Source organism: Pocillopora damicornis, chromosome 2, assembly GCF_964200805.1.
Source record: "Pocillopora damicornis chromosome 2, jaPocDami1.2, whole genome shotgun sequence".
NCBI classification, from domain to species: domain Eukaryota; kingdom Metazoa; phylum Cnidaria; class Anthozoa; order Scleractinia; family Pocilloporidae; genus Pocillopora; species Pocillopora damicornis.
Genome location: NC_142671.1, coordinates 28,257,457 through 28,285,407, shown reverse-complemented (window position 1 = coordinate 28,285,407; position 27,951 = coordinate 28,257,457). Strand labels below are relative to the sequence as shown.

At 38.0% G+C, this 27,951-nt stretch overlaps 2 protein-coding genes, 1 long non-coding RNA gene and 2 pseudogenes across 14 annotated transcripts in view; 3 read left to right on the top strand and 2 right to left on the bottom strand.

The window, feature by feature from the left end:
* Positions 1–27,951, bottom strand: part of LOC149050645 (uncharacterized) — a 404,897-nt pseudogene that overhangs the window by 233,681 nt on the left and 143,265 nt on the right. The window lies entirely within an intron of this gene.
* LOC149050660 (uncharacterized) lies at positions 2,285–4,397 on the top strand (annotated as a pseudogene). Its single transcript, XR_016184263.1, has 2 exons — positions 2,285–3,071; positions 3,512–4,397. The product of XR_016184263.1 is annotated as an uncharacterized LOC149050660 (transcript).
* On the bottom strand, positions 4,167–5,920 carry LOC149050659 (uncharacterized). Its single transcript, XM_089198188.1, has 2 exons — positions 5,691–5,920; positions 4,167–5,428 (listed from the first exon to the last, which is right to left on the bottom strand). The coding sequence occupies exons 1-2, from the start codon at positions 5,802–5,804 to the stop codon at positions 4,394–4,396; spliced, it is 1,149 nt and encodes a 382-aa protein (XP_089054314.1). The 5' UTR covers positions 5,805–5,920; the 3' UTR covers positions 4,167–4,393.
* Positions 10,863–22,713, top strand: LOC149050658 (uncharacterized). Its single transcript, XM_089197753.1, has 14 exons — positions 10,863–10,909; positions 11,951–12,022; positions 13,162–13,233; positions 13,737–13,808; positions 14,393–14,458; positions 15,576–15,647; positions 16,241–16,312; positions 17,129–17,203; positions 18,389–18,460; positions 18,654–19,674; positions 20,470–20,551; positions 20,836–20,874; positions 21,641–22,024; positions 22,421–22,713. Exons 1-14 carry the CDS (start codon positions 10,863–10,865, stop codon positions 22,558–22,560), a joined length of 2,286 nt encoding a protein of 761 aa, XP_089053879.1. The 3' UTR covers positions 22,561–22,713.
* Positions 26,696–27,951, top strand: part of LOC149050654 (uncharacterized) — a 15,100-nt gene continuing 13,844 nt past the window's right edge. For 7 of the 10 annotated variants that reach the window (XR_016184339.1, XR_016184341.1, XR_016184334.1 and 4 more), the window contains exons 1-2: positions 26,696–27,135; positions 27,501–27,715. This is a non-coding gene — a long non-coding RNA (uncharacterized LOC149050654). The remainder of the gene's footprint in view (positions 27,136–27,500; positions 27,716–27,951) is intronic. The other 3 variants (XR_016184343.1, XR_016184340.1, XR_016184338.1) reach the window with 2 other exon arrangements.

Below are 27,951 nucleotides of genomic sequence, written 5' to 3'. Positions count from 1 at the left end.
GTTTAATCGAATAAATACGGTAATCGTTAAACTTCGCGCTAATCATGACGAAAGCGACTGCCATCATGCAGAGGTCCATCGCGGCTAATTCCTCAGAGAGCCTCAGAAATTAAATCGGCCGCCCTTCGAGTGAACAACTGAGAGCTTGCTCTGATATCCTTTCCGATGCGTCGAATGGAAGGTCACATCAGTAACAGCAGGCGAGTCATCCGAAGCAATCGTCATGTTCCTGTGAATTCGGCTGTCGTTTAGTCATAAAACTCACGCCTTGAGCAGTTTGTTTTCTAATTTTCATGTGAAAAAACTTGCGTGTATTTACGAGCCAGTGGGAAGAGACACTCGGCTACGTTTCTTGTTTCTCCCTACACTGCTTTCGTGCTTTAGTCGCTTCCTGTGAAGGCCTCTTTATTTGTTAATTAAAAGAAGTTTTATGTCAGACAATTTTTGAAAAGTTGGAATGTCAATCAATTAATTAATAAACTACACTTTATATCGGTTTGCCGGTGTAATAAACCACGCGGGATGTTGGGAGAACTGTAGAAAAGGTTGAAGTTTGTCAGAGAGAGTGGCAATTTTATTGTTATTTTAAGATCAAGTCGCTGATTATCATGGAAACCATCAAAAAGTGCTAGAAACCAATCAAAGCGCCTATTACTCAGTAAAGAAAACTGACGCGAAAAAAGTGCCAGTGAAGAATACTTTAATTCAGACGGAGAAAACGCGAACTTTGTGGCCAGAATTGGTCTATAATTACGATTGTGATCTGACTAGTTATATAGAAAGTTCACGAAGTTTGTAAGCCTAAGAAGCAGTTTAAATACTTTCCGGAGCTTTTCCATTGAAATAAAGGTCTATTTAGAATTTTTATGGGTGATTTTTAGTTCCATTTTGAGGAAATTTAGTAAACCGCACTACGACAGAAACAGCAAAGTCGGAAGACAATAACATCGAACCGTGTGCACTTGTTCTAACGCTGCTTAGCTATTTTGCTTACTTAGTGTGCTACTAAACCGTGGATCAGCAGACCACGGAACCTGTGGAATCATTAGTCTTTTTGTAAAAAAATAATAATGAAATGAACTAATAGCTAAAATACCTTAATACTGTTCGAAATTTCATTTTTGGGTATAAAGAAGATCATGTTTGAAGAGAAATGTGTTTTTCGTTATCTACCTACATAGCGAGCCTCTGTGAATATGCAAATATGTTCACGTTGCGTAATGAGTAAAATATAAGAATTTGCATGGAAATGAACATTCGCGCATTCAACCTTTAAAAGATCTGGACTAGTTTTGAGTAATGATAGATTTAGCCCACTCAAGTGATTGTTCTTCTGCCTCAGAGGCAATGTGCAAGTTTTTCGATAAACGTGACTATCTTGTTTCCGTCGTTCAAGCGGACCACCACCGTGCCCAACTCAAATTTATCGACAATTAGCACTACAAACAGCTGAGAAGGAAAAAATTGGTGGCATTCGATTCACTCTCTCATTTCACCCTCACAACCGCGCAGTTAAATCTGTCATTCTAAAAAACTTTAGAGTACTCCAAAACGATTCAGAGACTGTTACCATGTTTTCGCAACCTCCACTAATTTCATTCAAACAAAAAACATAAGCAACTTTTTGGTCAGAAGTTCATTTCAAACCAATGACCAGCCTAATTGGAACTTTCAAATGCGCTCACTCACGATGCAAAACTTGTCCTTTCATTCATAACATAGAGAACTTATCGCACCCAAGAGATCCATTAAGATCCCTGATCACTTTACATGCACCTCCGCCAGTGTCATTTACTGCCTAACTTGCACTTATTGCAAAAAGTTAGTCATTGGTGAAACAGGAAGACGACTAGGTGACCGACCCGAAAACACCCTCGCGACGTAGAAAGAAATGACAAGGACGCATCTAAATCAGTCGCCAGACACTTCAATCTCCTTAATTAACCATTCTAAACAGCATATGGTAGTTTGCGGCCACGAAACTCTAGAAGAGAAATTTATCTTCCAAAGCGGCACTCTTACTCCCCACGGTATCAACGAGCGCTTTTCATCAACTAATTTATTCTTAAGAGATGCTCACAGCTAAGAACACTACTGAACTAGTCGTTTGCGTTGCGGGGAAGAAACGAATTTAAGAGATCCTCGCAGCTAAGAATAATGATTTTAGATATATATATATGTTGTGGAGGTTCCGCGGTCTCCTGATCTTCAGTTTAGTAACAACCGTTTGCTTGTTTCTATCGCATCTTCTTTGGTTAAAGCCTTCGCGAAGTCCTCGTTCAAATCATAGTTAGTAGAGGGGACTGGTTGGGAAACCCGGCGAACTTCAAAGGAGGAACTCTTTGTTCTGATTTTCGAGTGATCACGTGTTCACGACCGTGCACACACACACACACAGCAAGATGGCGTATTGAGTAGCATTATTCGGTTTGTAGAACAAAATTGTTTGATATTCGGGCGAAAGAAGAATTCGTTGAAATCAGATACTAGAAATATAGCATCCTGGGGAAATTATGCCCGGCGACAACTGCGCTGTGTTTGGCTGTGGGACCAGCAGAAGGACGAAAGGCATTGGAATTTGGAAGTTGCCTGCACCAAAGGACGAGGCTCACAAGAAATGGAGACAAGAGTGGCTGAACGAAATTACAAAGACAAGAGAAAGCGATGCTCCATTTAAAGTCTTAGTAGCGAAGGACAGGATCTTTACCTGCGAAAAACACTTCGAACCTGAGGACGTTGAAATATGTAAGTAGCTCGAACTTGTACGAGCGAGTGTAGACTGTCACGGTGTCGATTTGTGTTTAGATATCAGTCCTGTTGTCCTAAGTTGTCATTTGAACATGTCAACCTAAATGCATACTCTGTTATGCGAGTAAACCTAGCAGCTCAAGTCCTTAGTGCATCTGTGGCTGCAGTGTTAAAGGAATTTGGACCACCAGAGGCAGCAGCAACTTCAAAACTCTGTGAAATGGTTGATGGCTTTTGGGTTGTCTGAATGTTCGGAGTACCACAGAATATCAGAGGAAGCGCAAGCCATTTGTAGCCCCTTACCGATCTGATCAAGATGAAAGGTATTACTGTTTTTTTTAACACCTGAATGGAATAACATGTAGTTGTTTTAGTCATCTCTACTTTGCTTCTCTCTGTGAGAAGTTTCAGCACAACACAAAATTTGTTTAATTTTTTTTTTCCATAATTCTATTGCTGTATACTTATTTCTATGAAATTTTTTTCCAGTGAGGTTATCATTATTTCGTTGGTATATACTAAAACAGTGGATAGCATAGATTTTGTGTGTGCCTAGATTGCTATCCATTCTCATTTGTGGCTCGGTAAATGTCCACCACTAGGCACATCCACTTTAGGTGAATAATGTCATTGTTATTGTAAATTTATGAGCAGCAGATGGCAATCAATAGTATTAAATGTTACTTCGACAGATACGAGTGTCAGTGTTGACAGCTGAGAGTAGTTGGTGTTACTAACATTTTTGGTTGCCACTTGGTTTCAGGTTTAAGTTTCTACTGAATTTCTTGGAGTATCTGAGGAAATGGAAGGAGAGCACAGAGGAAAGGCCAGGAAACTTCAGCAAGAATGCCAGATCCCGTATGTTCCTTTCGTGGCAGACCTACGAGGGCTTCCAGATAACAGTGTATTCTGCAATTGAGGCAACCAAATTCCTGCTTCATGAAGGGATGGAGTTCGTGCTCACAGAGCGTTTCTGCCAGGACCCAGTGGAGGAATATTTTGGGAACCAGCGCAAACTGGGAAGGCAAAGTGACAATCCAGATATCCGCACATTTGGATATAACAACAACACCATCAGAATCCAGAGGACAGTGTCATGCCAGGGTGGGAACACTAGGGGTAGAAGGGATGCCTGCCATGCATGGGATCAAGTTACACACACCAAGCTTCCATGCAGAAAAAAATTAAAAATTGCTTGACTGTTTCAATACATGTACATTAAACTGGACATAATGGCATTGCAGACAACTGATTTTAGAGCAAGGGTAGAGTGGGAATGTAAAACTCCAAATTTGAATGCTTTTTTACTTTAAAAAACCACCCAATAGAGTGATATTTCAAGTGGGCAATAATATTGCTAGAAAAGTGGTTGCTCAGGGATTGTATTTTCTCATAATGAGGTACTTCAAACAAAAAAGTCCTTCCCTTTCCGGGCTTTATTCAGACCAAAGCGAGTATCTGTTGACTTTCCAGTTTACAGCAACCAATACATGTACATATATGCACAGTCTTCAAGTGCTTTAAGTAGGAGTTATATTTGCAACAAATGCCCAACAGAAACAGGAAAAGGAACATTTTTTAGCAGCATATGTTAGTGTTTTTTACATTCTTTTATACAGCAAAAAGTAAAAATTTTAAAACAGTTCTAATGAAGCCTCTCTTGTTGTTGCTCTTCACAGCTCCTGCTTATCTCCTTGCGAAGTGCCTTAGCTTTTGATTGCTTCGTATTAATTTTATGACGCTGGATAATGTCCTTGGCAAAAGAAAATGAACGCACCCTGACATACAAGTGTATAATACCATGCAAGATATCTTTGACAATGTGATTGTCTGGAACAAGTTCAGCATCAGAAACTAATAAATAGTAATTTGACAACAATTCACTATCACTCACTGATTTGCCCACAATATCAGCTATGTCAACTCGAGCCAGATTGACTGTAGATGTCATTTGTCGAAAATAATGTTCTGTTCTGATAAAAATCTTTTCTGCTGGCTTGGTTATGGACCAAAGACCTCCACGACTCAAACTTGACACCAGTCTTTGTGAATCAGACCCTGTCTCCAATTTTCCAGCTTTTAAGATTGCCATAGCATGATTGCTTTCAATTGTTGATATTTTTGCATGCTGCTTGTGTAGATTATGTAATACATAACCTCCCACATATTGAAGACCAGCCTTCTCTCTCTCTGATAACAGAGTTTGGGTTGGATGATTGCTGCTACAACAAGCCTTCGTGGACTTGCAGTATACCAGCATACTATCTGCCACCTTAGTTGCTAATAATGTTGCAGCATTGTGGGATAGTCCTGAAAAAAACTTTGTGGACTGCAATGGCACTTGACCATAATATTTTCCATAAAACTTCTCGATGTCCCCATTTTTCAAATATCCATCATAAATTATTTTCAGCACGGTAAATTCATCAGTTCCCTCATCAAATTGTTTGAATTGGTACAAATTCAACTCATTCCTAAGGCTTGGTGCAAAAGCTCTGCCTCTGTTTACAGTCTGTATGGCATATTTTACAATTTCAGCAAGACTGCTTGGAGTGAGAGTCGTCCGTTCCTGTCTGTCGTTTTCATTAGGGTTATGCTTAGAAGCTCTGTGTCTCTGGTAGCCTCCTCTTGTCTTGTATTTCTTTCCACATTCACTACAAACGAAATCTGCCGATTGAACCTGTAGTAAAAACGATCACAAAGTGGTCTTGGTCATTACCGCAAAATGCATGGACATTTATGGCCTTCAAAGTTAATTTAAGCTTACGTTTACGTACAGTTTTGTCATCTAGCTCGACAGTATCTTGGCGATACAAAATTTCGCGTAGTTAACTTGTCAACGTTGGGTACGATGGTCAAGTTGTTGTCAAAGAGTCGCGTATGGTACACTTAGGGTCACTACGGCCGAAATAGGCCGAAGAATTCACATAGAATATACTTACATCAATCGCTGTAGTTGAAAAGTGTTTCTCGATTGCTTCATCCTCCTCTAACATGTTCAAAATCGTTTCAAAATCGTCTCCAAACACGAAGAGTTCGTTTGTAGCATCCGCCATCTTGTTTGTTGTGTGCACGGTCAGAGTCACGTGACGGGTCAATTCAACCTCGGCTGGGACTCTATTGTTTGGGCCTTTGAAGTTCGCCGGGTTTCCCAACCAGTCCCCTCTACTAACTATGTTCAAATTTAGAAACAGTATAGTGGAAGGTTGATAACCAAACACCCTTACCATAGTTGCCACAGTTATAGGTTTTTTAAATTCCCTTTCTTTTCTCTAACAAATGTAAAATTTCCCTGACTGACTGAAGGAACAATTTCACGAGCGAGTCTTTTCCAAATCCTTTCCACCCATAAATTGCAATTGTATCAAAGGTGTCAAACTGAAAAATAATTTCGGTGTTAAAAAAAAACCGTTGAAAAAGGCAGAAATTACGTGCTTTATTCTCATAATGGATTGATCTAAATCAGCGGAGCAAAATAAATTCCTAAAGGCTGAGTTTTGTGAGCGGGCCTTTGAACGCTGACGCGATTTCTCTCGGCAAAAAATTTGTTTTGCAATATTTTAAAAAACTAAGGTGGTTCAAACAGTCCATTGTTTTTAAACTGAGAGAGCTCAACGTTAGCCCTTCGTCAGAGCGCCAGTCGCTCTGACGAAGGGTCAACGCTCGAAACGTCAGCTTTTTTACTCTTTACGGTGGCCAATTTACGTTTTCAACTCAGTTTTTAACACTAAATTACCTGCTAAATTTCCATTGGTTTGAATCCATAGGAATCAAGTAATCGCTAACTTGTATTTTCAATGTGTTACGTTTGAAGAAAACAAACTTTGGTTTAAGCAGCTTCTATAAAGAAGATCGATCGTGTTGAACAAACAGCTCTAAAACACGTTTAAGCTTTGGTGTGAATGGGGTATCAGACAGATCCATGGGCAAAGTTTTAAAGAAATCGATTTTTCGAACCGAAATGCACCGCACCACTTTTGGGGAGACTGCGTCGTAAGAATACAATAGACTTTCAAGGGCCAATTTTGTTTTTGTTTTTGTTTTTGTTTTTCGTTTTTGTTTTTCCATTTAAAACTTAGCATCGCTAATTTTTTTTCAAGAAAAGATTTTATAAAATATTGAAACGAGAGCGAGCTTTTTGACAAAAACCCATATTGGACGCCATTTGGAATTATTTTGATTACTCCAGCAAAAATGTCGGCCATTGTACCATCCCCCAGATATTTGAACAGAAGACAATAGCACGACTAAGGGGACAGAGGGAATCCTAATGAGACAGACAGGGATTAATGCGTTTAATCTAGGTTTCAGACCGATCAGAATCGAGTTAGTTAATTTTCCTTCCGAACCAAAACCTCATAGTATCACTGACGTCATACTATGAAGCAAAAAGTACTTGGAGAAAAGGAAACTTCAATTTAGACCCACGTTAGGCATTGTTTGTGCCAGATATTGCTTAAAATATCAAAACTTTCTTCATAAGGAGGCTTTCGTAAGAATTATATGCATTTTTTGTCTGAAGATGAGAGTGATTTTCGCAGTGATGTCTCGCAGTAGGTTTTAATCTCTTGAAAAAAAAGAGAGCGCTAAAAGACGTGTAGTTTTTCTCTCCAGAATTTCGTTTTCTCTTTCATTTCCTCTTTTGATTTTAATATATTTCGTATAAACTCCATCCGCCAGGAGAATGCAAGAAGCCAACCAGTCTGTGCTCGACTCAGTTACACGTAGATACCGAAAATCTCTCGTCATAATGGTTCAATTATTCATGTTTTATTCCACAATCAACGGGGTCTGCATTTGTTTCAGTCTGTGTTTTAAGTCTATATCAACAGCACCAGAGGAAATCCAATCAACCCATTAACTTTTTATTTCTATTGTTTCCTTGTTGACGATACAGATTCCTGAACAACAACAACTTAAAGAATTTGTCCTCTGATCAGCTACCTCAACGGTTGGTTTGGCCAAACTTTGAAAACTTGTAAGTTAAGTACTGTTGGATTTTCATTTTACTTTAGTTGAGTGACAATGCAACCGCTGAAGGTCCTTACTGCATTTGGCAACACAACCATTTCCAACACGGGGGCTGAAAATTTATACCACTTAGTATTAAACTGTAGATAAATTTTCACTAGTGCTGTAAGACCCGTCCGTTATAATATTAGAATTTGTTATTTGGCGAGGCATGTTCAAGGTCAAGCATGTGCAAATTAATATTTTTTTCAAAAAAGAATGAAAATTGCGACCTGATTCTAAGAAAAGAAATAATTCCTTGCCAACATTTCCCTGATAAATCGAGTAGAATCATTTTGAAATTTTTTTAGGTGTGTCTACTCCTCGAGCCACGTTTTCCCTCCCAATGTTGGATAAATCATCGGACAACAATATTGCACCCAAAACTGCTAATTTCAAGTTAATATAGTTCGTTCCTATTTTTTAGAAATCTGATTCTTGTCGATATAATTGTAATTGATGTAAAATTCAAATTTCAAATGTTCCCGTAATATTATATGCTCAAATTTCGACTATTATTAGAGAGCACCAGAGGTTTTTTGTCGCTTCTTCACGTCAATGAAACATTGATACATTGACTCATGAAAGCAAATTTATATGGGACGTGAAACTCTTAGAGGTCTCTTCATAAGAACTAAAAACTGAGTCAAGATATGCCACGTAGATCCTTTTATTTACATTTCAGGCTACAGGAGATCATTTACCTACCTCCTTCTGAAAAAATTCCTCTCTTTCTGCAGTTCGGACTTGAAACAGCCAATTAAGCCACCTAGAAGGGCCGTTAACGGCATATATTCAAGAATTTTGTTATTGGCACAATTAAGCCCGTTGTCGCGTCCTCTGTAGCTTCAAAACTGACTTCAAAAAGTCTTAGAGGTCATCCACGCTGTCAGATGGCACATTGCCTTCTAAGAAACGACACAACAACTATGATTCTGAAATACATGTTTCGACAGTTTTTTCTGACATCTCAGTTCAATCATCTCAAAATATAAAGGTGAAAAAGTGCAAAAGTTAAACGATTCAAAAATTTAAAAAAAATTAAACTTAAGATGACGGACAAATTGTTAAGGATAGACTTTCAAAATCCAAAATGTTGTGTCGTCTTAAGATTCTAACTTATCTGCTGCTCTCCCTATGTCAATATCTTTTTTACACAGAACCCTGGACTTCAACAAACTAGAGACTCTTCCTTCTGATATATTCCAAGGTTTCAAGTTGTACGATTTGTAAGTAATTGATCTTGGAGCTTTAGACAGTTGACGGCCGCTGAGTTGGATTGATTTCCAATTTTCGCAAACATTTTTTTAGCGTTTCGTTCAAAAATGAAATTGAATTCCAATCAAGAAACTGAATGTGAAAAATTGAAAGTGCTAGTACAAATCTTCTAGAACAAATGATTAAAGACGGGGGCATCCCCCCGAAAACACTCTTCCTCATAGATAGATGAATAGTTTACGCTTATCGCACTCAAAGAAGTAGCTTTTTTCAGAAGAAATTTAAAGATCACTTCAGGTTTCATCTCGTTGTTCCATCATGATTTACCAGAATCGGACGGGATTTCACCGAAATCACAGAGTAGATATCTCAAAAAGCTGGAATCATCAATCTCATGATTACCGTATATTAATTAATATACAGGTAGAATTTTAGGCTTACCCTCAGCGACAGAACTGATTACATGGCTTGACTGATTGAAGCTAAGAAAAGAATTGTACATCTTACAGGTGGCTGGGAAACAACAACATCAAAAAGTTACCTGAAAACTTGTTTGTGGGGCAGTATAGACTAAAATATCTGTGAGTGGCACTATATTGCTTATTGACTAATCGGCGGAAAAATGAGTAAAACCTGAACTAAAGAAATGACCAACATTTCAGCATGGAAAGCTCGTTTCAGTCAGTCTACTTAATTACACCACCCGAATATTGTGGTGGCACATTTACCTTTAACAAGCGAACTTCAGTGTCAACTGCAGTCTCTGATCAGGAGTCAATCACTAACTGAATAGACTATCAAAGGAGGATGCATCTATCACTTAATCGTCATTGTTGACCTTTATCTTGTTTGAGTCGTCCTGGATCGCAGGAACAGCTGAAAGGTGAAGAAAATAACTTAAAAGGAAGAATTTATTTTACCCCGTTTGACCTTACTAAAATTCCAAACAACCCGAGCGTGGGTTATACTCTAAGATCGTCCCTATGGAAGTAGTCCTGAAATGGTGGTGGAAATGATATATAAGTTAACACTGACTTCTAGACAAGATGAGTGCGATTTTGATCAGAGTCAAATGAAATAAAATAGCCTTGTCCATTTAAACTGGATAGTCATGAAGAAAATATGAACTTCGGTAAGTGACAAACTGAACCTCTTGCCAAGCCTTCGATGAAGACAACATTGTCCTGTTTTATCACAGAATTCTACTTCTTTGGCTCTACTTTCTGAAAATATTTTCTGACGTGATCAATTCATAGTTAATTTCTTATTTGTTACACTGACAATTGTATAGTGGGTACATTAAATTATTACACGGTTCTGATCAGCTACAAAAGGTTGTATTTCTCCTATAACACGTCCGTAAATTTTTTACAGAAGGTTAAAATTACAAATGGGCTTTGATTGGCTTAAAAACAAGAGAAATCAACAAAAACAAATAAAAGAAAAGTTTCTTTCGCAGAAGTCAGAAATAAGATCTGAGAAAATAACGCCCAATGCGTCTGCACACAACGACTTGGGTTTACATTTACCTAGTCACGGTTAAGAGAGCTTATTCCTAGCTGAATGTGTGGAAACGTGGTTTGAAGCCGCGAAAAGTAATGACAACGGAATCGTGGAAAAAAAAGCCAGCGAATGAAACAAATCACTTGAAAGTTTCTAAAACCAAAAATGATTGAAAATACGAGTTAAATAGCCTAAAAGGGATGATAGCTACACTCGACAGGTAATTAGATGTACAAGTCAGAATATGGGAGGTCCATAACAAAAGCAGACATTCGTATAAAGCGCCAAGTTTTACTGAGGAGGAAGAAGAAGTGCTATGGAGAGCAGAAACTTTTGGTTCTAAAATTCCACACGATCTTATTTCTTCTATGTGGTAGCTCTAAATGCTATCTTTTGGTTCCCGTGGCCGTCAAGAGCATCGTGGAATGAGGTGAGATGATTCAACTATGAAAAAATGACGAAGGCGTGGAGTTCGTGTCGTTTACAGAAGGTCCAAAAAAGACGAGACGGGGCGAGCTTTAGAGTAAGAACATAGATTTCCAGCCTGATTGAAAAAGGTTTCCGGTAGCTCTCTTCAAGCGGTTTGTCTAGCGAGGACCTCTAAATATGCAATGGCTGGGTACCTTCTACCTCAGTGTCTAACGGAACTGAATTGAATGACTATGTCCGCTTTAAAAGCCAACCGTTGAGCCAATGATGCAACGTGATGAAAACAACTGGGGTGGGTAGTAGCCTTCAACAAAGGATGGAAAAGGTCACGAATCACAGTGCAGGAGCCGGCCCATTATGAGCAGCATCGAAGGAAAACCAATTTCTACTTTTACATTCGGGTTTGAAGTCTCTGCGAATGCGGTCACATCTATTACGAGGTATCAAGAAGAACAGACCATAATGAAGACACTTAAAAACTGACAAGTTTCTCTCATGCTTGGCCGCTCAAAGCGCGCACCTAGGATTTGAAAGCGACGGTCGAGTTCTAACAGATGCTAAGCTTTAATAGTCGAGTTTGAATCTGATAGACCCGTACAAGCCGGGCACTTTTGCTGATCACTGCATAATGAATTTTCTTCAGAACGTTTTTGAATGGTTTAAAATCAATCTGCACACGTTTCCAGGCTTACAGCTGAATAACTTTTGAATGAAAGTCTTGATAAAGTTTGAATTTAACAAACGCTGTAATCTGTTTCGGCCAATCATTTGGATGCATCTCAAATAAAATAGCAGCGTGCGGCGTCAAAATTTCCCTTATTTTGATCTTCTTTCTTCCTTTTTTCTTTTATATTATCTTACTTGTTAATTTTTCAGACTAAAAATTGCATTAATCCAAGAGGCTTTTGCTCGTCTGAAAAATGTGTTCGTGCCTTTTTAAACGCTTGTTTAAACAAGCTTCAATGCTAAATCATGTGATTACCCATGCAAACCGTTTAAATTTTGCTCAATTTAAAACTATATTGTTGTTCTCCAAATGCAGGCGGTTGGGCGGCAATCAGTTGAAAGAGCTATCACGTGAAATATTTCTTGATTTGTCTGACTTGGAAGAATTGTAAGTAACAATTTTTTCCAAAAGTTTTAGAGATATCACTATTCTGTACATTGCGTTTGTATGAGATCCACTGTTATCAACTTGTTTATTAAAACACAGCACTGAATTATTAAGAATAAATCTATTAATCTTCGCAAATTTGAAGTAAAAGATTAATATCACTGAACATCTAATGATAATGATTGGTCAGTTTTCAGCGATTAAAGTTGATTCTGTCAATTATCAGGGAGTGGACCTGTCCCGATTGTGCCCGTATTATGTTGGAAAGGTTCTCACCGAACCGCTGGAAAAATTCTGAAAAAATGGCTAAAAGTCCAAAAAGGTTGCCACCTGAATTTTGAAAGTTGCCACCTTAATTTCTTGATACTTTTCTATAAATATAAATCAAAAGCTTTATTTTTGATTCCTCTCAGTAAATGCTAACATAGGTCAAGAAAAATAGCTTGAAACTTAGCTTTAAAGAGTTGCTTGCAAATATGGGCCAAATTTATCTCTACTCTTGAGTTTAAAGGAACGAAACACATGGTTCATTAGACGCTTTGCCGAACGATATGAAGGAGATTGAATGAAACTAGCTCTACTGATTGCATTCTCAGAGTCTAAACCATAAAACTCTTAAAGTTTTCAATGAAATCGTTGGCTTTTTCGTGCTTTATATGTGCTCTAAACCTACCTTGTTCAGAAAAATTGCTCAGAAAAGGCACGAATTGCTCAAGGTTGTTAGAACCACAAAAACTTGCTCCTAACCAATTTTTAAATTGATTCATCGAATATGGGTGCCTTGTCACATGGTGAATCAAACAGCTTGCATTCACATCTAAGTTTGTCGATAAACTAGCCTGCATACAACTGTTTTTGGTATAATGATTGAAAATTTTTAGTTAGGTGTTGTTGAATAAATTTTGTTGGATAAGAAATACAGTAATCTTCGAAGGAAAGGTCAAAGTCGACACGTATCAAAATCATTTTCCTTATACGGATCAAATAAAGTCGATGCCCATAATAGTGGGCATACCATCTATTTATGGCACTAGAAAACTTATTTAGTTAAAGACATTTGTCCCATTATTTAAAAGTGTTTGTTAACTTCACTTTTGACAAGTTCTATTCACTTCGCTCCCCGATTATTTCATTGCTAGGGACTTGTCCTACAATCAGTTGCAGTTTTTGCCCCGAGGGATACTTAACAATAATATCAAGCTGACAGAACTGTAAGTAAAACTGATTGTAAAAAAAAAAAGAAAGCAAAGTTACAGGTCCAATATAGATAATTAATGATGGTGGTCTTTAACTACTTGAAGAGTTTGCTTATTTCTGCTTCGACGTGATCCGTTATCGGCGGATGAATTGATTCACTAAGTGGGTTTTATTTAGGGTTAGAACTCAGAATGCGTTCGGTGGGGCGGGCCTACTATTAATTATTGTCTCAAAAGAAAGATCTCTCAGTTTACTGCATGTAGCTATTTTTCACTGAGTGAATCTGCTGCATACATTTTGGTGATTCCTGGCCATTATTTATGGGGTATTCAAAATGTCTCCATTCGCAAAATTTATATTTAAAAACACGTTGCGGTACAAAACTGGCTGGCTCGTTTGGCTCTTGTTTAGCTCATACCAGAAGACTTTAGTAGCGGGCTATCAGCCAATTATTAAAATAGGATTTAAGTTCTTGAACTGTTATTTAGCTTATTGTTATCTCAATAAATACTCTAAGGGATTTATCAAACAACGAAATTCAGCGTCTGCCCGTGGATGTTTTTGGCAACCTAACTCAGATGAAAAAGCTGTAAGTGGCATTCAGTACAAACTCCATAGCAAAGGGAATTATGATGTATAGTTTTTCATAGCGCTTGAAGTAAACAAATGCATTATGACCATTCTAAAAATAGAGTTTTGCGGATTTAGATTTTTTTATTATTTCAAGATGCGTACTGCCTTTATATAATGTTAACTTTGGTGGAGTTGGTCATCGAGAACAATTGAGAAAAAAGAGGTCAATATTAAATTCAATTGTCTCACACGGCCTTTTGCTTCACGTGACTTGTGACTATAATTTTTTCGCCAAGTAAACAGGGAACTCTGTTAAGATTCATTTGAGATGTAAGTGACTTATTATAGTTTGGTGCATCAGTACTGAAAAGTGATGTCATGCTATGAAAACGCCCATTTTAACAATGAACGCGCAAATGATATCTTTTGCCTAAATTCTCAGGATCAAGAGTAATCAGTTTATGTACTCAGCAAAATAGCTTTCCCATGAAGAAACAATTGGGTTTTATTTCATGCCTAGTCGGAGAGAAAAAGAACCTTTCCAAGAATCTCAAATTCTATTTCAACTGACTTTTTTTTCATTTTATATATCACTCACAGCTTACTCTCCAGTAACAAACTTCAGCGCTTGCCAAGGTTCAAAAACCTCTCCGAGTTGAAAATATTGTAAGTGATTCACGTTTGTGATATAACTGGCTCAGTACGTGTCTTGTATAATGAGCATTAACTTAAAGGTAGCGTTGGCCAAAACCAAAGGATCAGCTTGGATACGGACTATTTCTCTGGCATCTTCTTATGACTTAAAAGTTTGTTTAAGGATGTTAAATGATTGCGTAAAAAGTTAAATTATACATTCACTTTGGAAAGAGATACCATCAACTAAGAACTACTCAAGGGTCAAATATTTAAGATGATAAAACAAAATACAATACAACACATCTCGTACATTACTTTAATAGCACCCTCCCTTCGGGCTTTACAAGGACCATACGGTAGAAAAGATCGATGATGATTGATGATTAACCCAAATCAAACTTCAATGATCAATTTTTATTTTTCGTAAAAAATGTATGAAATTTTTTTAGCCGTTATCAAAACGTTGTCGTCAATATTGAGTTTATTTGGGTTTTTAATGAAAACACAGGATCTATAAATTTCAGTTTTTACCTAACTTTTTTCTAGCAGATGTTCCAGAAAAGGGTTGTTCAAGCTAAAAGTATAGAATTCCGGGTGATGCGATTAGAAATACGAGCTTTAACTCGATTGCAAAAGTAAAAGGGCGCACGTCCGATCATTCATTTAATTTTTACAACAGCGTTACCAAGGTTTAACCATTGTTTACCTGGTGGCCAGCATAGTCCTTTTGGTGAAGGCGTAACACGATGGAACTTAATTGTTCTTTTCACAATGCACGTGGCAACGTCTTGGTCCAAATACATTTATGAGATGTTTTTTCAGGAAGTGTTGGAGCACACTGATAAGCAGTAGAACAGTTTGCCGAATACCAAGGCGCTAATACGCTTTCGAAGGAGGTTTCCATAATAAGCATGGTTAATTCGACTGACTTTAATTAAAGATGAAACAGTTTCTATAATATAAGACAGGGTTTGGGACTAAACTAGTCTCGAGGTCCTCAAAAGATTATGCTGAGTCAAGGTTACTTAAGAATCAATAAGTTTCGCAGTCAGCTCTGTGCTGCCAAATATCATTAAGGTCAATAAATACCTCCCCCCATCAAAGACTCTGTAATTATACCGAGCGCCTGTTGCATTTTATTGTGTAGATACATGTATAACAACAGCCTCGTACACCTATCACCTGATCAGTTCCAAGGCCTGTCCAAACTGGAAGAACCGTAAGTAAGCATTCGATAGAAATCATACCTGACTGCACACACTTAACCAACTCAGTAGGGCGAATAGACCTTTCTTTCCTCCTCCCACCACTTTTGCCCAAAGTTCGCTAAATTTTTAAGCTAGTGTACTTTGATTGGATAAACCTCAGGAACCTTAACAGAATTCTGAAAAAGATGCTTTGTCATCCATCCAAGACAGCAACTGCCACCTCGGATTTCTCCAGAAAAAGACAGAAAAAGAAGAGAACTAGAGATGTAGCAATTCTCTCCCTCACCCCTGAAAAAATCAACAGATCAGTGAAACAATGCTTTTATAGAAGTCCAAATACTAGCATGCACTAAGTTTTGACATTTTCAGCAAGGTAACCGCAAACTGCATATCAGTCTAACTTTCCGGCTGTGAGGTTTAGTGTTGTTTTTTTGTTTTTGACCTTATTACTATGTTTTCAATATCGGATAGCTCTTGAAGATGTCGTAGGGAGAGGGCATTTAAGAATCAATGAAGATAGGAAGAAAGTTTATGTAAATACGTGCTTACCACTAAATTTTTCTATATTTCTGATAATAATGATGTGCCCTCTATGTTGTTCTAGGGTTGTTTACGAAAACAACATTAACTACCTCCCACGTGAAGTTTTTAAAGGCATGAAAAACATAATGACTATGTAAGTAACTGTTTCTAAACTATCCTCTGATTAACGGTAACGAGGTACTGTAAAATTAGTAAGGGTCTCGTGAAGATGCAATTATAGCAATGTATAGCCATTATCTGCGACGAGTTCGGCTCAGGTAAATCAAAAGGCCTACTAAGTTCCAAACCAAAAACACGGACAATCTTCTACCCCCGAGGACAGATCATACCTTATGATCAAAACCATGGACGATGGAAATATTACGGTGATGGACGACGAAATATTACGATTGTGAAAGTGAAAACAGGCTGACTAAGAGATCATATTAACTAGAAGAAGAGTGAACCACCAAAAGGCAAATCAGACAAAACTTTGAGAGACACCAGGTCTCTTTAACCACCAAAAACAAGATCCTGCTAAGGTATCCCCTTCCAGATTCAAACACTGAGTTTACAAAGACTTCTAGCGTGAAAACCTCTCGAGGGTAAGCATGACAATACTCATGGGGTTACTTAAATCGGTATCGGCCACGCGGATAGAAATAGCTCTAGAACCGTACAATCAATTGCGACTTAAATAGAGAATGTTTTGTTCATTCTTGATAACTTAACTGTCACTTTGAAGAACTTCTCAGTCAAATGAAAATTCGTAAAAATACTTATGTGACATTATTGTATGGCGCACTGCCTACTGTACGGTGAGGTTCTTTTCTCGTTGCAGAACATTTTGAACAAATGGAAGATATTGCCTTCCATCCTTGACTAATTTTCTGTCCAGTGTTGTTTTAATTTACGCTTTAATGCTTGTCAGATGACGCTCTACACTTTTCACTGTTTCATCGTTCTGTAGGAGCTTTTATTTCAACAATATCCGCACCGTTACCAACGAACAATTCAAAGATGTCGCCCCAAGTATTCGATTCCTGTGAGTATGAGTAAACTGATAATATTCCAGTTGTGTTCAAATTACTTTGAGTTCAAAGGAGACAGATATTGTTGGTGCGACCTTCACGTGCTGTAAACTCACGGATAAGCACCCCTCCCCCATTTTAATGAATGTACAAGTGATCATACCACTGGCCGAATTGTTTAAGAAGGGAAAATGGAGTAAACGATTTTCACATACATACCACCACTGATATACTAAGAGTACCAACTGTGCCGCTATTATCGATCGGCTTTGTACATTCATGCACAGTTTATTCTTTTATTTTCGCCCACATGTTATACTTCTTGGGGCGATCATATCTGGTCACAAGAAAAAGTTTGGGAAAAACTTAAGGGAGGGCCCCTCCCCATAAAGTACCCTCTCTGTAGTGGGCGACCCATCTTTTCAACCTAAATTTGAAATGAGTGCACCAGGTGCTTATTGGAGGATTAACAGCATATGAATATAACAAATAAAGACACTTCGGCATAGCCTTTGTAAGTATGTTTTACATACTCGATGACGAGTTATCCCTCTTCGGTGTTAGTTATCTTTCAAATAGTTGTTGAGAATTGGGTAGGAAAAGGAACAAGAGAGAGCCGAAAAACTGATTAATACATAACGGTAATAGGACTGAGTGGAGTCCAATTCGGTCTGTAATCATACGAGTGATCAACAAAATCAGACGACGGCGAGGTGGGAGTCCGATTTGTTAATCACGACTACGATTACACACAGAATTAGATAACAAGAAGTCCTATTACCAAGTAATCATAGCCATTTGAATTTCCGAAAAAACAAATGCACCTAAAACAAATATCTCCAGTGGAGACAATGTCTTAAGTTAAAAATTCCTCCATTTTGAAAACTCCCCAGTTTTTCTTTGAATAAGTGATTGTTGCTGTGATTATTTCAATCATTTCTGTGATTGGTGGATTAGCTGAGTAGACTTAGTACGATTAACTGCTTCAACTGTCCGATTACCGGTGTCCGATTACAGCCAACTGTCCGATTACACTGTCTTATTACAACTGCATGGGATGATTAGTGAAAAATGAAGCCGCGAATGCTCCAATAATATTCGAGGAATTTGTAATGTTTGTAATTAATAGGCTAAAGATGTCGATGTTATCAAGAATTAACGAGCAAAGTTTGCCTGAATTACTTTCCTTAAATTTGCAGGTACTTCCATTACAACGAAATGCGAGAACTACCGGAGGGTTTCTTTTCAAACATGAAGTATCTAATAACTGCGTAAGTCAAGTGGAATATTCTCCACGCGAGGAGTTTAAAACTGAAAATATTTCATTTGCCAGTGCCTAGTTATACTGCGCTTACTGTATTACTATTACACTTTCATTTTCTTGCAAATTTAGATCCTTTGACGCATCAAATTTGTCTTTTTTCCCCTTTTGTTGTTCATTTAACCTCTTTTTATGAACCGTAGGACTGTAGACACCAACCTGATGTGTTGCCATTTGACGAAGCAGGATGCAGATTGCGACTTTGCTTATGTCGACAGCTTCGCCAGTTGTGAAACTTTGTTCAGAAATCGAGCTCCTAGGGAGTGCCTTTGGGTGGTTGGAATTATGTCGTTGGTTGGTGCTGTGTTTGTCATTGTGTGGCGGTTGGTGTTTAAGGAGAAGAAGAAGAAAAACAAGATACAGTCCATCATGTTGATACATTTGGCTGGAGCTGATGGACTTATGGGTGTCTACCTCATAACTATAGGTGTGGTGGATGCCATTTGGGCAGGGGAGTATTATTTGCATGACTATTACTGGCGTTCAAGTTTGACATGTCAGATAACAGGTGCCATTGCCGTGTTGTCAAGTGAGGTGTCTGTTATGACGATTTGTTTGCTCTCCGCCGACCGGATGAAGAATATTCTATTCCCCTATCGTGGAAAGTCCCTTACTCTTAAGGTTACGCACCTTTTGTGCTTCCTTATCTGGATTGTTGGTGTCATAATTGCATTTATTCCCACAGTGGGCTTCGACTACTTCGGTAGTCGCCAGAAAGGTCATCACTTTTATGGCAGATCAGTTGTATGTCTGCCATTGCAGCTTTCCACTGATAAGCCGTCGGGCTGGGAGTACTCTGTTGCCATGTTTGTGGGTTTAAACTTTACCCTTGTGCTCTTTGTCGTTGTGGCATATGCGATGATAATCTATAAGTCCTGCGCATCAAACAGGCGCATGGCTCAGCAAGGGACTGAAAGAGAGAGGAGAATGAAAGCCAAGGCAAGGGCAGCCGATCTGAGGAGGGAGGCCTCGCTCGCCAAAAGAGTGTTCTTCATTGTTCTTACCGACTGTGTCTGCTGGATGCCTATTGTGGTGATTGGAATGAGGTCTCTCGTGGAAAAATCCTTCCGTACACCTGGTGACCTCGCAGTTTGGATCGCAGTCTTTGTTCTGCCGGTTAACTCTGCCATCAATCCCATTCTCTACACTTTATCAACAGTACAGGTAGTAACTTGCAACCTTCATATCTTTGCTTAAACGTCTTGCTGCAGCTTGATCAGCTGAAGTTTAAAGGATACTTTCATAAACATTTTGTTCTATCTCGTGAAGAATATCAAAAGAACTAGTTAAAAGAAAATACATTCCGATTAGCAAGAAAATTTAGCGGGTTTTGATATTTGAATATTTTGCCGACTGTCCTTAATCTGCCAAAAGAAACCATTTCCCTTAAAAAAAGTCTCGCAAAAAAAACGCCGCGTAAACTTATTACGTTTACTTCAACACGTCGTTTAAGTAATTTTTTAAAATAAAAATTTTTTTCGTTTTTTTACTTGTCATCCTTTTGAGTTGTAGAAGTTGTAGAGATCAGGGAAATGTTGCTGATATACAGAGGGTGCTGTTACTAACTAATCAGTTAAAAAATAAAAATTATATAATTCTTGTCCGGTCATCTAGAACGACAACATTTTCGCGTTGCTCGGCATTAGGTATACCAGCCTTGTTATGCAACTTAGCACCATAAACTAAGGTACTAGCAGTGTTTAAATTTTTCTGTACGTGCCTTAAACTGCGTAAGTAACGAAAAATAAAATTGTTTGTTTTCAAGTTATAATACTTCCGGTGAAGTGAAAAGATCGCACGGAAAAAAAAGAGCCAAAACCAGAGAGTTAATACCCTACTACTTTTAAAAATTAGATCAAGATTGATCGGTTCAAAGAACCATAGGTGTTTGACCAATCAGTACACATAGTATTTCAATTTGTTTTGTTTTGCTCTTTGTTCTTGATGACTTGCATTTAGGTACGACGTGTTCTGAAGGCTAAATTCCAACAGTTCTGGAGCTATTTGGTGGAAAAGTGTGGACGAAATCAAAACAATGAAGGTAAATTTATCGAAAATCATCCTCCGGAAATAGGGATCAAGGATTAAGGATTAAGCACCTGTCTGATTAAGTTTTATTGTCACGTGATTACCTACTGGCTTCTGTTGCACTTCTGCATGATTATCTTTTAAAGAAAAAAAAGGAAGGAAAAAAATTACTATCTTTGGTGATGTGGATTATTTCTTCATACATGATTCACCCATCCACAAATCCCTGATATTTACAATGATGAAGTTAAATACCATCCGAGTATGTTTGACTAATGTCATTGCTGTTTTCCAAAGGCCAAGATCAGGGCGTTGAAATGCAAGTCATCGAAGAAGGTATGAAATATTTACTCGGCTCAAGTAAACATTGGTGAAAGTCGCTCGATTTCCTAAATCGCTCGGGTAAATTTGAAACGAAGAGAGACAGAATGCTATGAAGAATGGATGGGCAAAGCTGAAAATATGAAAACAGTTTTACGTATTTTCTTGATTAAAACGTCTACGCGAAACTGCTTATTTAGATCTGAACGCCGTAAGCGTATAATTGAGGTTTAAATCGAGGTTCCGCCCTTTAGTTTATGTCTCACTTTCAAGTAACTACACTTAATTAAAGAGCACTGTTGTCAAATTTATACAAGAAAATGTTCAAAGGAAAAATCCCTGTAGAATAACGAGCGACAAAGTGACGAGCGACAATTCGTGCCGTATTGACCGACTACTCCTTGAAGTCGGAGGATGAGCGAAGAAAAATCGGCGTAAAATGACAGGAAACTAAATCCCGTCAGTAGCCGTCTCGACTCGTATAAACGCCGGGGTTACCTGGTTAAATTTAAAATAAATTCCGCGGATGTTTAATGAAGAAAAATGCGTAACAACCGTTGTTAACTTATTTATTTTTCTTGAAAGAGCTGCTACCCAAGTTTTTGTTCCAATAGAGACTGTTGCCCTTTCGTTAAAGTTTATGTCAAACAACAGTGCACAAGATCAATAAAATGTTATGATATACTCTTTGATTTTAAATGATATACTGAGAATGGTAATAAAGGAAGTAGCACCCGTGGTACAATCCACTTTCTATTTTTTAAAACTTTTTTCTTTACAGTTCAAATCCAACAAGACGCAGAGAGTGATGACAGCGATGACAGCGATGACAGTGACGACGAATCGAGAGATCAAAGCGAGTATGAGCAAAACGCTGAGCAGGCCGAGCATGAAGAGCCCGAGGAGAGAGCTGTGACTGAACAAGAAGAAAAACCCGAGGAAGACCACGAAGACCCATCAGAGCTGAAAGACGAACCTAACAAACAAGAAGAAGAATCAGAAAACGAGTTCAAAGAATGCGAAGAGGAAGCGGAAGATAACATGGAACATGGACCTGACAAACAAAAAGAACAACTAGAAAAGGAATTCACAGAATGCGAAGAGCAAGAGGAAGATAACATGGAAGATGAGGCTGGGGAAGGCGACGAGTTAATTGTGAATAAGGGTATGTTTATCAACCCTCTGCTTCTTTTAAAAAAAGAACTTTGATATATTGAGATTATTTTCATCAATTTGGAGGACTATTGGTGAACGATCTCTCTTCATTTTATACCTTAAACAAATTGTTAGTTTCTACAATTTCGTTACCTCCCTTGCCCTGCTTAACTACGTTCAGCGGTTTATTCGAATAGTGAAGGAACTTTTCCTCATTGGAAAATCTTGGAGCGGTTTTTCCTTCAGCAGTGACAGGAAGCGCTTTTGCGAGGCTTACGTTGTACTACGGTGCCCCAATTTATAACAATCTCGCTATGAATTAATCTAAGCAGAACTTAAGTATTTAACAGAAGGTACGTGACTGAGTGTCTTCTTTTTTTCCTTGTGTCATGTGATTATGCAACAGATAAACACCAAGCAGATGATAATCTCCCAACAGCCTCTGGGCGAGAGTCTCCAAGAGCACCGCTGGCCACGTTTGATGATGACTCCGACCTTGATATTTTTTACCCAGCGCTCGATGGTATAAAAGAAACGAGTGTGTAAACAACAACACTGTATTATCAGATGAGTGCATTCGTTATGTAAGAGAAGTACATGTACCTTAAGTGTTGCATTTTTTCTTGTTTAACAAATGAACTTTAAAATCGATTGCGTAGGTAGGTGTTTGGCCCCTGTAATGACTTTGAAATACTTCAACAAACAGTAGTTTTCGTACATAGTGTCAAAACACGAGCCTGTTGGTTTATGTGAAAATGCTCGTGTCGTGTTATACCAGATACATATGGATTATGATTCAATAGGCTAAACGTAATAAAAAAAAAACGTGTCAATGTGTTGTTTAGCTAGGTTTTCGACTGTATATATAACACTTTGTACATGTACCATTAGAGATCAAAAGTATGTTAAGTCCCTTCAGCAGTAGGTAAGCTTTGAATTGGTATAACTTAAATTATTTTAGAGGCCCATCTCTGTCCTTTGCAGTAATATTACTTCAGATAACACTTCATTAACGAGAGTGAACTTTAAAATTGACAAACAGTGCTTGCTTTATTGGTGGATACCCGAATCAAAGATCGGAGAGCCCTTTTTATTAATTAAAATTTGAGTAATTACTAAACTTAAAGTTACAATCGATTTCTCGCTTAAGCTTAATGTTCAACGTAACCTAAACATCTTATATATTCGCCAGGTAGATGGCTGTCTTGTATCACGTTACTAAGCCATATATCCTATTTAATCTAACGCTGTTATCAATACCTTACTTATGATTTGTTTAATTCAACTTAAACATCTGAGATTTTCAGTAGATGGCTGCGTTATATTACAATGCTAAGCCATGAATCATATTTATTCAAATTTTCAATTTGAATTTACCATAATATTATTAGCTAAGATTTGTTTAATTCAATCTTGACAACACATAAAATATGACATAAGTTCCGTAGATGGCTGTTGTATAGCAATGCTAAGCCATAATTCGCATTTATTCGATTTGAAGTTGAGTACTCAGTAGCAGGCTGTATTGAATAGCAATGTTAAGCCATGAATCATATTTACTCAATCTGAAGTAACCATTAATTTCAAGTTACTATTAACAGCTTACTCATAATTGTTTCATTACAAGGTAACTTCTTATATATTTCGTAGATGGTTGTGTTGTATTACAATGCTAAGCCATGAATCATATGTATTCAATCTGAAATTACTATTGATATCTTACTCATGATTTGCTCAAAAGAAAAAAAAATAACATCCTATGTAATTAGTAGATGGCTGCGTTACTTAACAATGCTAAGCCATAAATCTCATTTACCCAAAAGAAAAAAAAAGTACCATCCTACGTAATTAGTAGATGGCTGCGTTACTTAACAATGCTAAGCCATAAATCTTATTTACCCAAAAGAAAAAAAATGTACCATCCTACGTAATTAGTAGATGGCTGCGTTACTCAACAATGCCAAGCCATAAATCTTATTTACCCAACTGCACGCATATACTAAGTGCTCAGGTCAGATGATGCACGTGTATCTGACTCATTTATTTATTCATTTGGATTTATTGTTATCTTGACTCATAAGCAAATTTTGCAGAAGCTTGCCCTAATCAAAAGGAAAAAGGTATTACTTACGTAATACAGGAAGACAGGAGGACGAACATCAAATAAGTCATATGTATCAGTCAATCTCTTTTGGTTCATTTTGAGCTAACGAATGAAGATGCTGTTAACGGATACAAATGGAAGTGTAGAATGCTGTATGTTGTCAAGCTCGTCTGCCTAAGTAAATAAAAATCATAAAAAATTGTGGTTTATTTTAGATGACTATCCATTAACCATTGACCCCTAAGAACGATTAGCATCTAATTCCTCCCCTCAGTCAAACAGTAAGGTCATGAGAATAAAGGAAATGATCACCAGCTTAAGAAGTTCTCAATTGTTTAACAAATTTTCCCCATCAGCATCTTATAAACATGTACAGAAAACAACATGGAGAATACGCCTACTGTTGTTAGGTTGTATATCTATCAGTGTAGAAGTCATAGCTAAATTTTTGTTGATTAAAACTTGCCGCATCTCAATAAAATGCCATAATTATCCCAAATTTTCTCATTTGCTCTGATAGCCCACCCCAAACCCAGAAAAAAGTTGTAATCAGGACGGAGTATTTTGGCAGACTGCATAGAGCTAGAAATGTCATTAGTAATGGATAAAATAGTCTGTTTCAGCTCTGTTCATCCGTCAGTGTCTTTACATGTGTGAGAGGGTATAAGGAAACGTTTGACCTGATATGTCGCAGATTACCAAACCCATATTTGCAAGTAAACAATCAGAAACGCAATCTAACATCCCTCCAATCCTACGATATTTCGTCACTGTCCTGATATGCCACGACTAAGAGATATTAAATTGTTTTATAATCTCATGGCCACGATATCATGGCCACTTTCAAATTAAATAGAAAATAACACATGGGTGTGCGTAGTTATGGAATCTCTCTTCAAATTTCTCGTTCGCTGCGCTCACTCGTGAGATAACAAGTTGAAGACGTTAAGGGAAATTCCATATCTCCAAGTAGTCATGTATGACTTCTTTTCGTTACATAAACACCGTTGGTTTTTATATTACTAACAAGAAAATTGAGAATGGTGAACAACACCTCGCCACTTAGGGCCTGTTTACATGGAGGTGGGGGACCCCAGGTAGGTGAGGTAACCCGCCTAGGTGGGGTAACCCGCCTTTCCATATAATCTCTCATTTTATCTTGATCACGTTTACATGATAGGTAGGGTAACTCGCCAAGGCGGGTTTCCCGTTTCTGCCAGGTAGGGTAACCCTGTCAGCCGGGGTGACAATTTGCCATGTAAACGTCTTAAGGTAGGCTAACCCGCCTAGCCGGGGTCGCATTCATGGCAAAAACCTCAAAAGCTAAACACGTGTTTTAAAACTTTGAGCATTTCCTAGACGTCTCAAGGCAGAAATCACCAGAAACCGTAACGGACACACGAGAGTGTAAAATGTTCACATATCGGAATATTAGGCGTTGTAAATCGACCATATTTCGTTTCCCAAACTATTCCTTATAACGTATAAGTCTACGACTCCTCGCGTAATCTAAAACCGCGTAACACAACGCGTGACGCTTTCATGAATAAATACATACATGTCTGAGAATTAATCTTTCGTCTTTCTCGAGATGTGAGCTTGAGAGGCTTGTGCTCAAACTCCCTAAATGCAAGCGCAACAACAACCTCAAGAAACCTCACCTCAGCACCCCGGGGTTGTAAGATTGCATGTAAACGTGTTTTATTTTTCGAACACGGCTAGGCGAGTTACCACACTGTAAATGTAGGTTTTATGACTGCGAGACTTGGTACAAAACTTCATTATTTGAGTTTAGCTGGTGTTTACAGGTTGGAAAAAAAATATATGTATTGATAAATTTTGCCGCCATAACTAGACTTGAGAGCACTCCTACTCGCTATTAAATTGTTTGTTTGTCGAAGAGTGCTGAAACATTGACATTAGCTGACATAGAATCAGTGGAGTCGGAGTTCTTAAATTTGCGTTGTATTTTGAGCTAAAAACCTCCCAGAAGGGAGTTAAAAAAAATTCAATGAGGAACTCGAAAAAGTGTTGAAGACAAAAATAGTATTAATATAAGCACGTCAACACAATTTGCACCACTTACGTGGCAAATAATTGACTTAAAAGAGCGATGTTGTTGACTGTCAGATTCTGAAGCATTTTCACTGAGAAACACGCGCAGCGTGGAGAGAAGAATTTGAACCATCTACACTGAACAACAATCAACGGGGCGAGTTTGCTGGGAATAAAAAAAATTTGGAAATTACTCCGAAGTGTTAAACAAGACCAGATCGCAGTCCGCAGAATTCCTTGAGTTCCAGTGCTGCTAGTATTTTTCTTCAACTCTGATTCCTGAAACTGAAAATTTTTAAAACTAATGAGACGAACTGATTTGAAATCTCAAAGTGATTAGCATTTTTTAACTTTCTTTGTGTTCGCTTCCACGTGATGAGGTTTGTAAAACAGTTCTTATCGGCATAAAAGGTGATAGTCTTGTTTTTCAACCATAATTTATCCCTTTGTTTGTTGTGTATTGTAACTCTCGTCATCTTTTCGCGCCGTTTGTTGACTCGTACTATTCTTCTCACGGCCACTCCATAGATGCCTGACATATTTAATCGCCGTAACTTCAAAATAACATCACTTGAGATTTTACTGAATTTAGAAAGAGTGAATAACTAGACGTACCTTCCTGGTACGCTTCGGCAGCAAATCAGGCTCGTTTGTTATCGCCAGGGGTGTATTGGCTCGACTGCGTGCCAAAATGGTACGATTAGGTGAGAACTGGATGAAATATATATTAGGTCATGCAAGAAAGAACACGTGGATGATTGTCGCGAGCGCGAGCGCTGGCAAGAAGAGCGAGAGTTTTTCAACAGACTGTATTTTAGTGCAAAGCAAAAAGCCAAAAAGGGTTGTGAACTTCAGTGCCTTCAGAGGATGAAGTCCAACATCATATCACAATCTGCCGCTTCAATTAAACAATGGTCGAAAGTAAAAGTGAGGATTCTGTTACAACTGCAAAGAGAGCTGAGGTGACTCTGTATGTGTTATCATTTCATCGCGCGATACGATCCTTTAAAAGTTTCAGTAGTCTTACTTTAAAAATCTTGCTCGTGCTAAACAGGGCATGTGTTTTGCTGTGGGTTTTTGGTAGATGTTGCTCTTCGTGGGTAAACAAACCATGCCTTCCTCGAGAGGTTGATTATCGTCGGGGACAAACTCGTAAGAAATACACCATTTGCTTGTTAGCTGTTAGTTCAATGTGGCCATCGTGAAAAAAACGAAAAGTGATTGTGAGTAAGGAGCGTTTCCTTGTAACTGACTATTTAATACGCAATCAGGTTTGGAGAATTTGATTTGAAAAGTGTTGCATTAATATGGCCAACTTTAATTACAGGAAAAGGAAAGTGGAAAGGGAGCATGCCTGTATGTGTCCTCAGCAAAAAGTTCAGATTCAACAACAATCATCATTAAGAAGCTGGAGACCATTAGGATTTACTGTTAACATTAGGAATCAAGCATTGCATCAGCTTCACAGTTATGTGCCTCCATGAGGATGGCTCTTATTGTGTTGGAAGACTGTAAAGAAAACAATTTCATTGAGACTATCAAGTAAGTATCCCCTTTGTTTATAAGTCTTTCCACTCTTAAAGACTTCATTCTGAGTGGTCAAATAAAGTTCAATTAAATGCATGATAATAAACACAAAAAAATTAGACACTTCTGATAGGCTGAAAACAAGTGCATTTTTCACATAGTACAAGTGCAAAGCTGTAACATAAGTGCATGTTATAAATAGTATGCTGTTAAAATTGTGAATAAGTGCTACGCATGTACAAATTGCACTT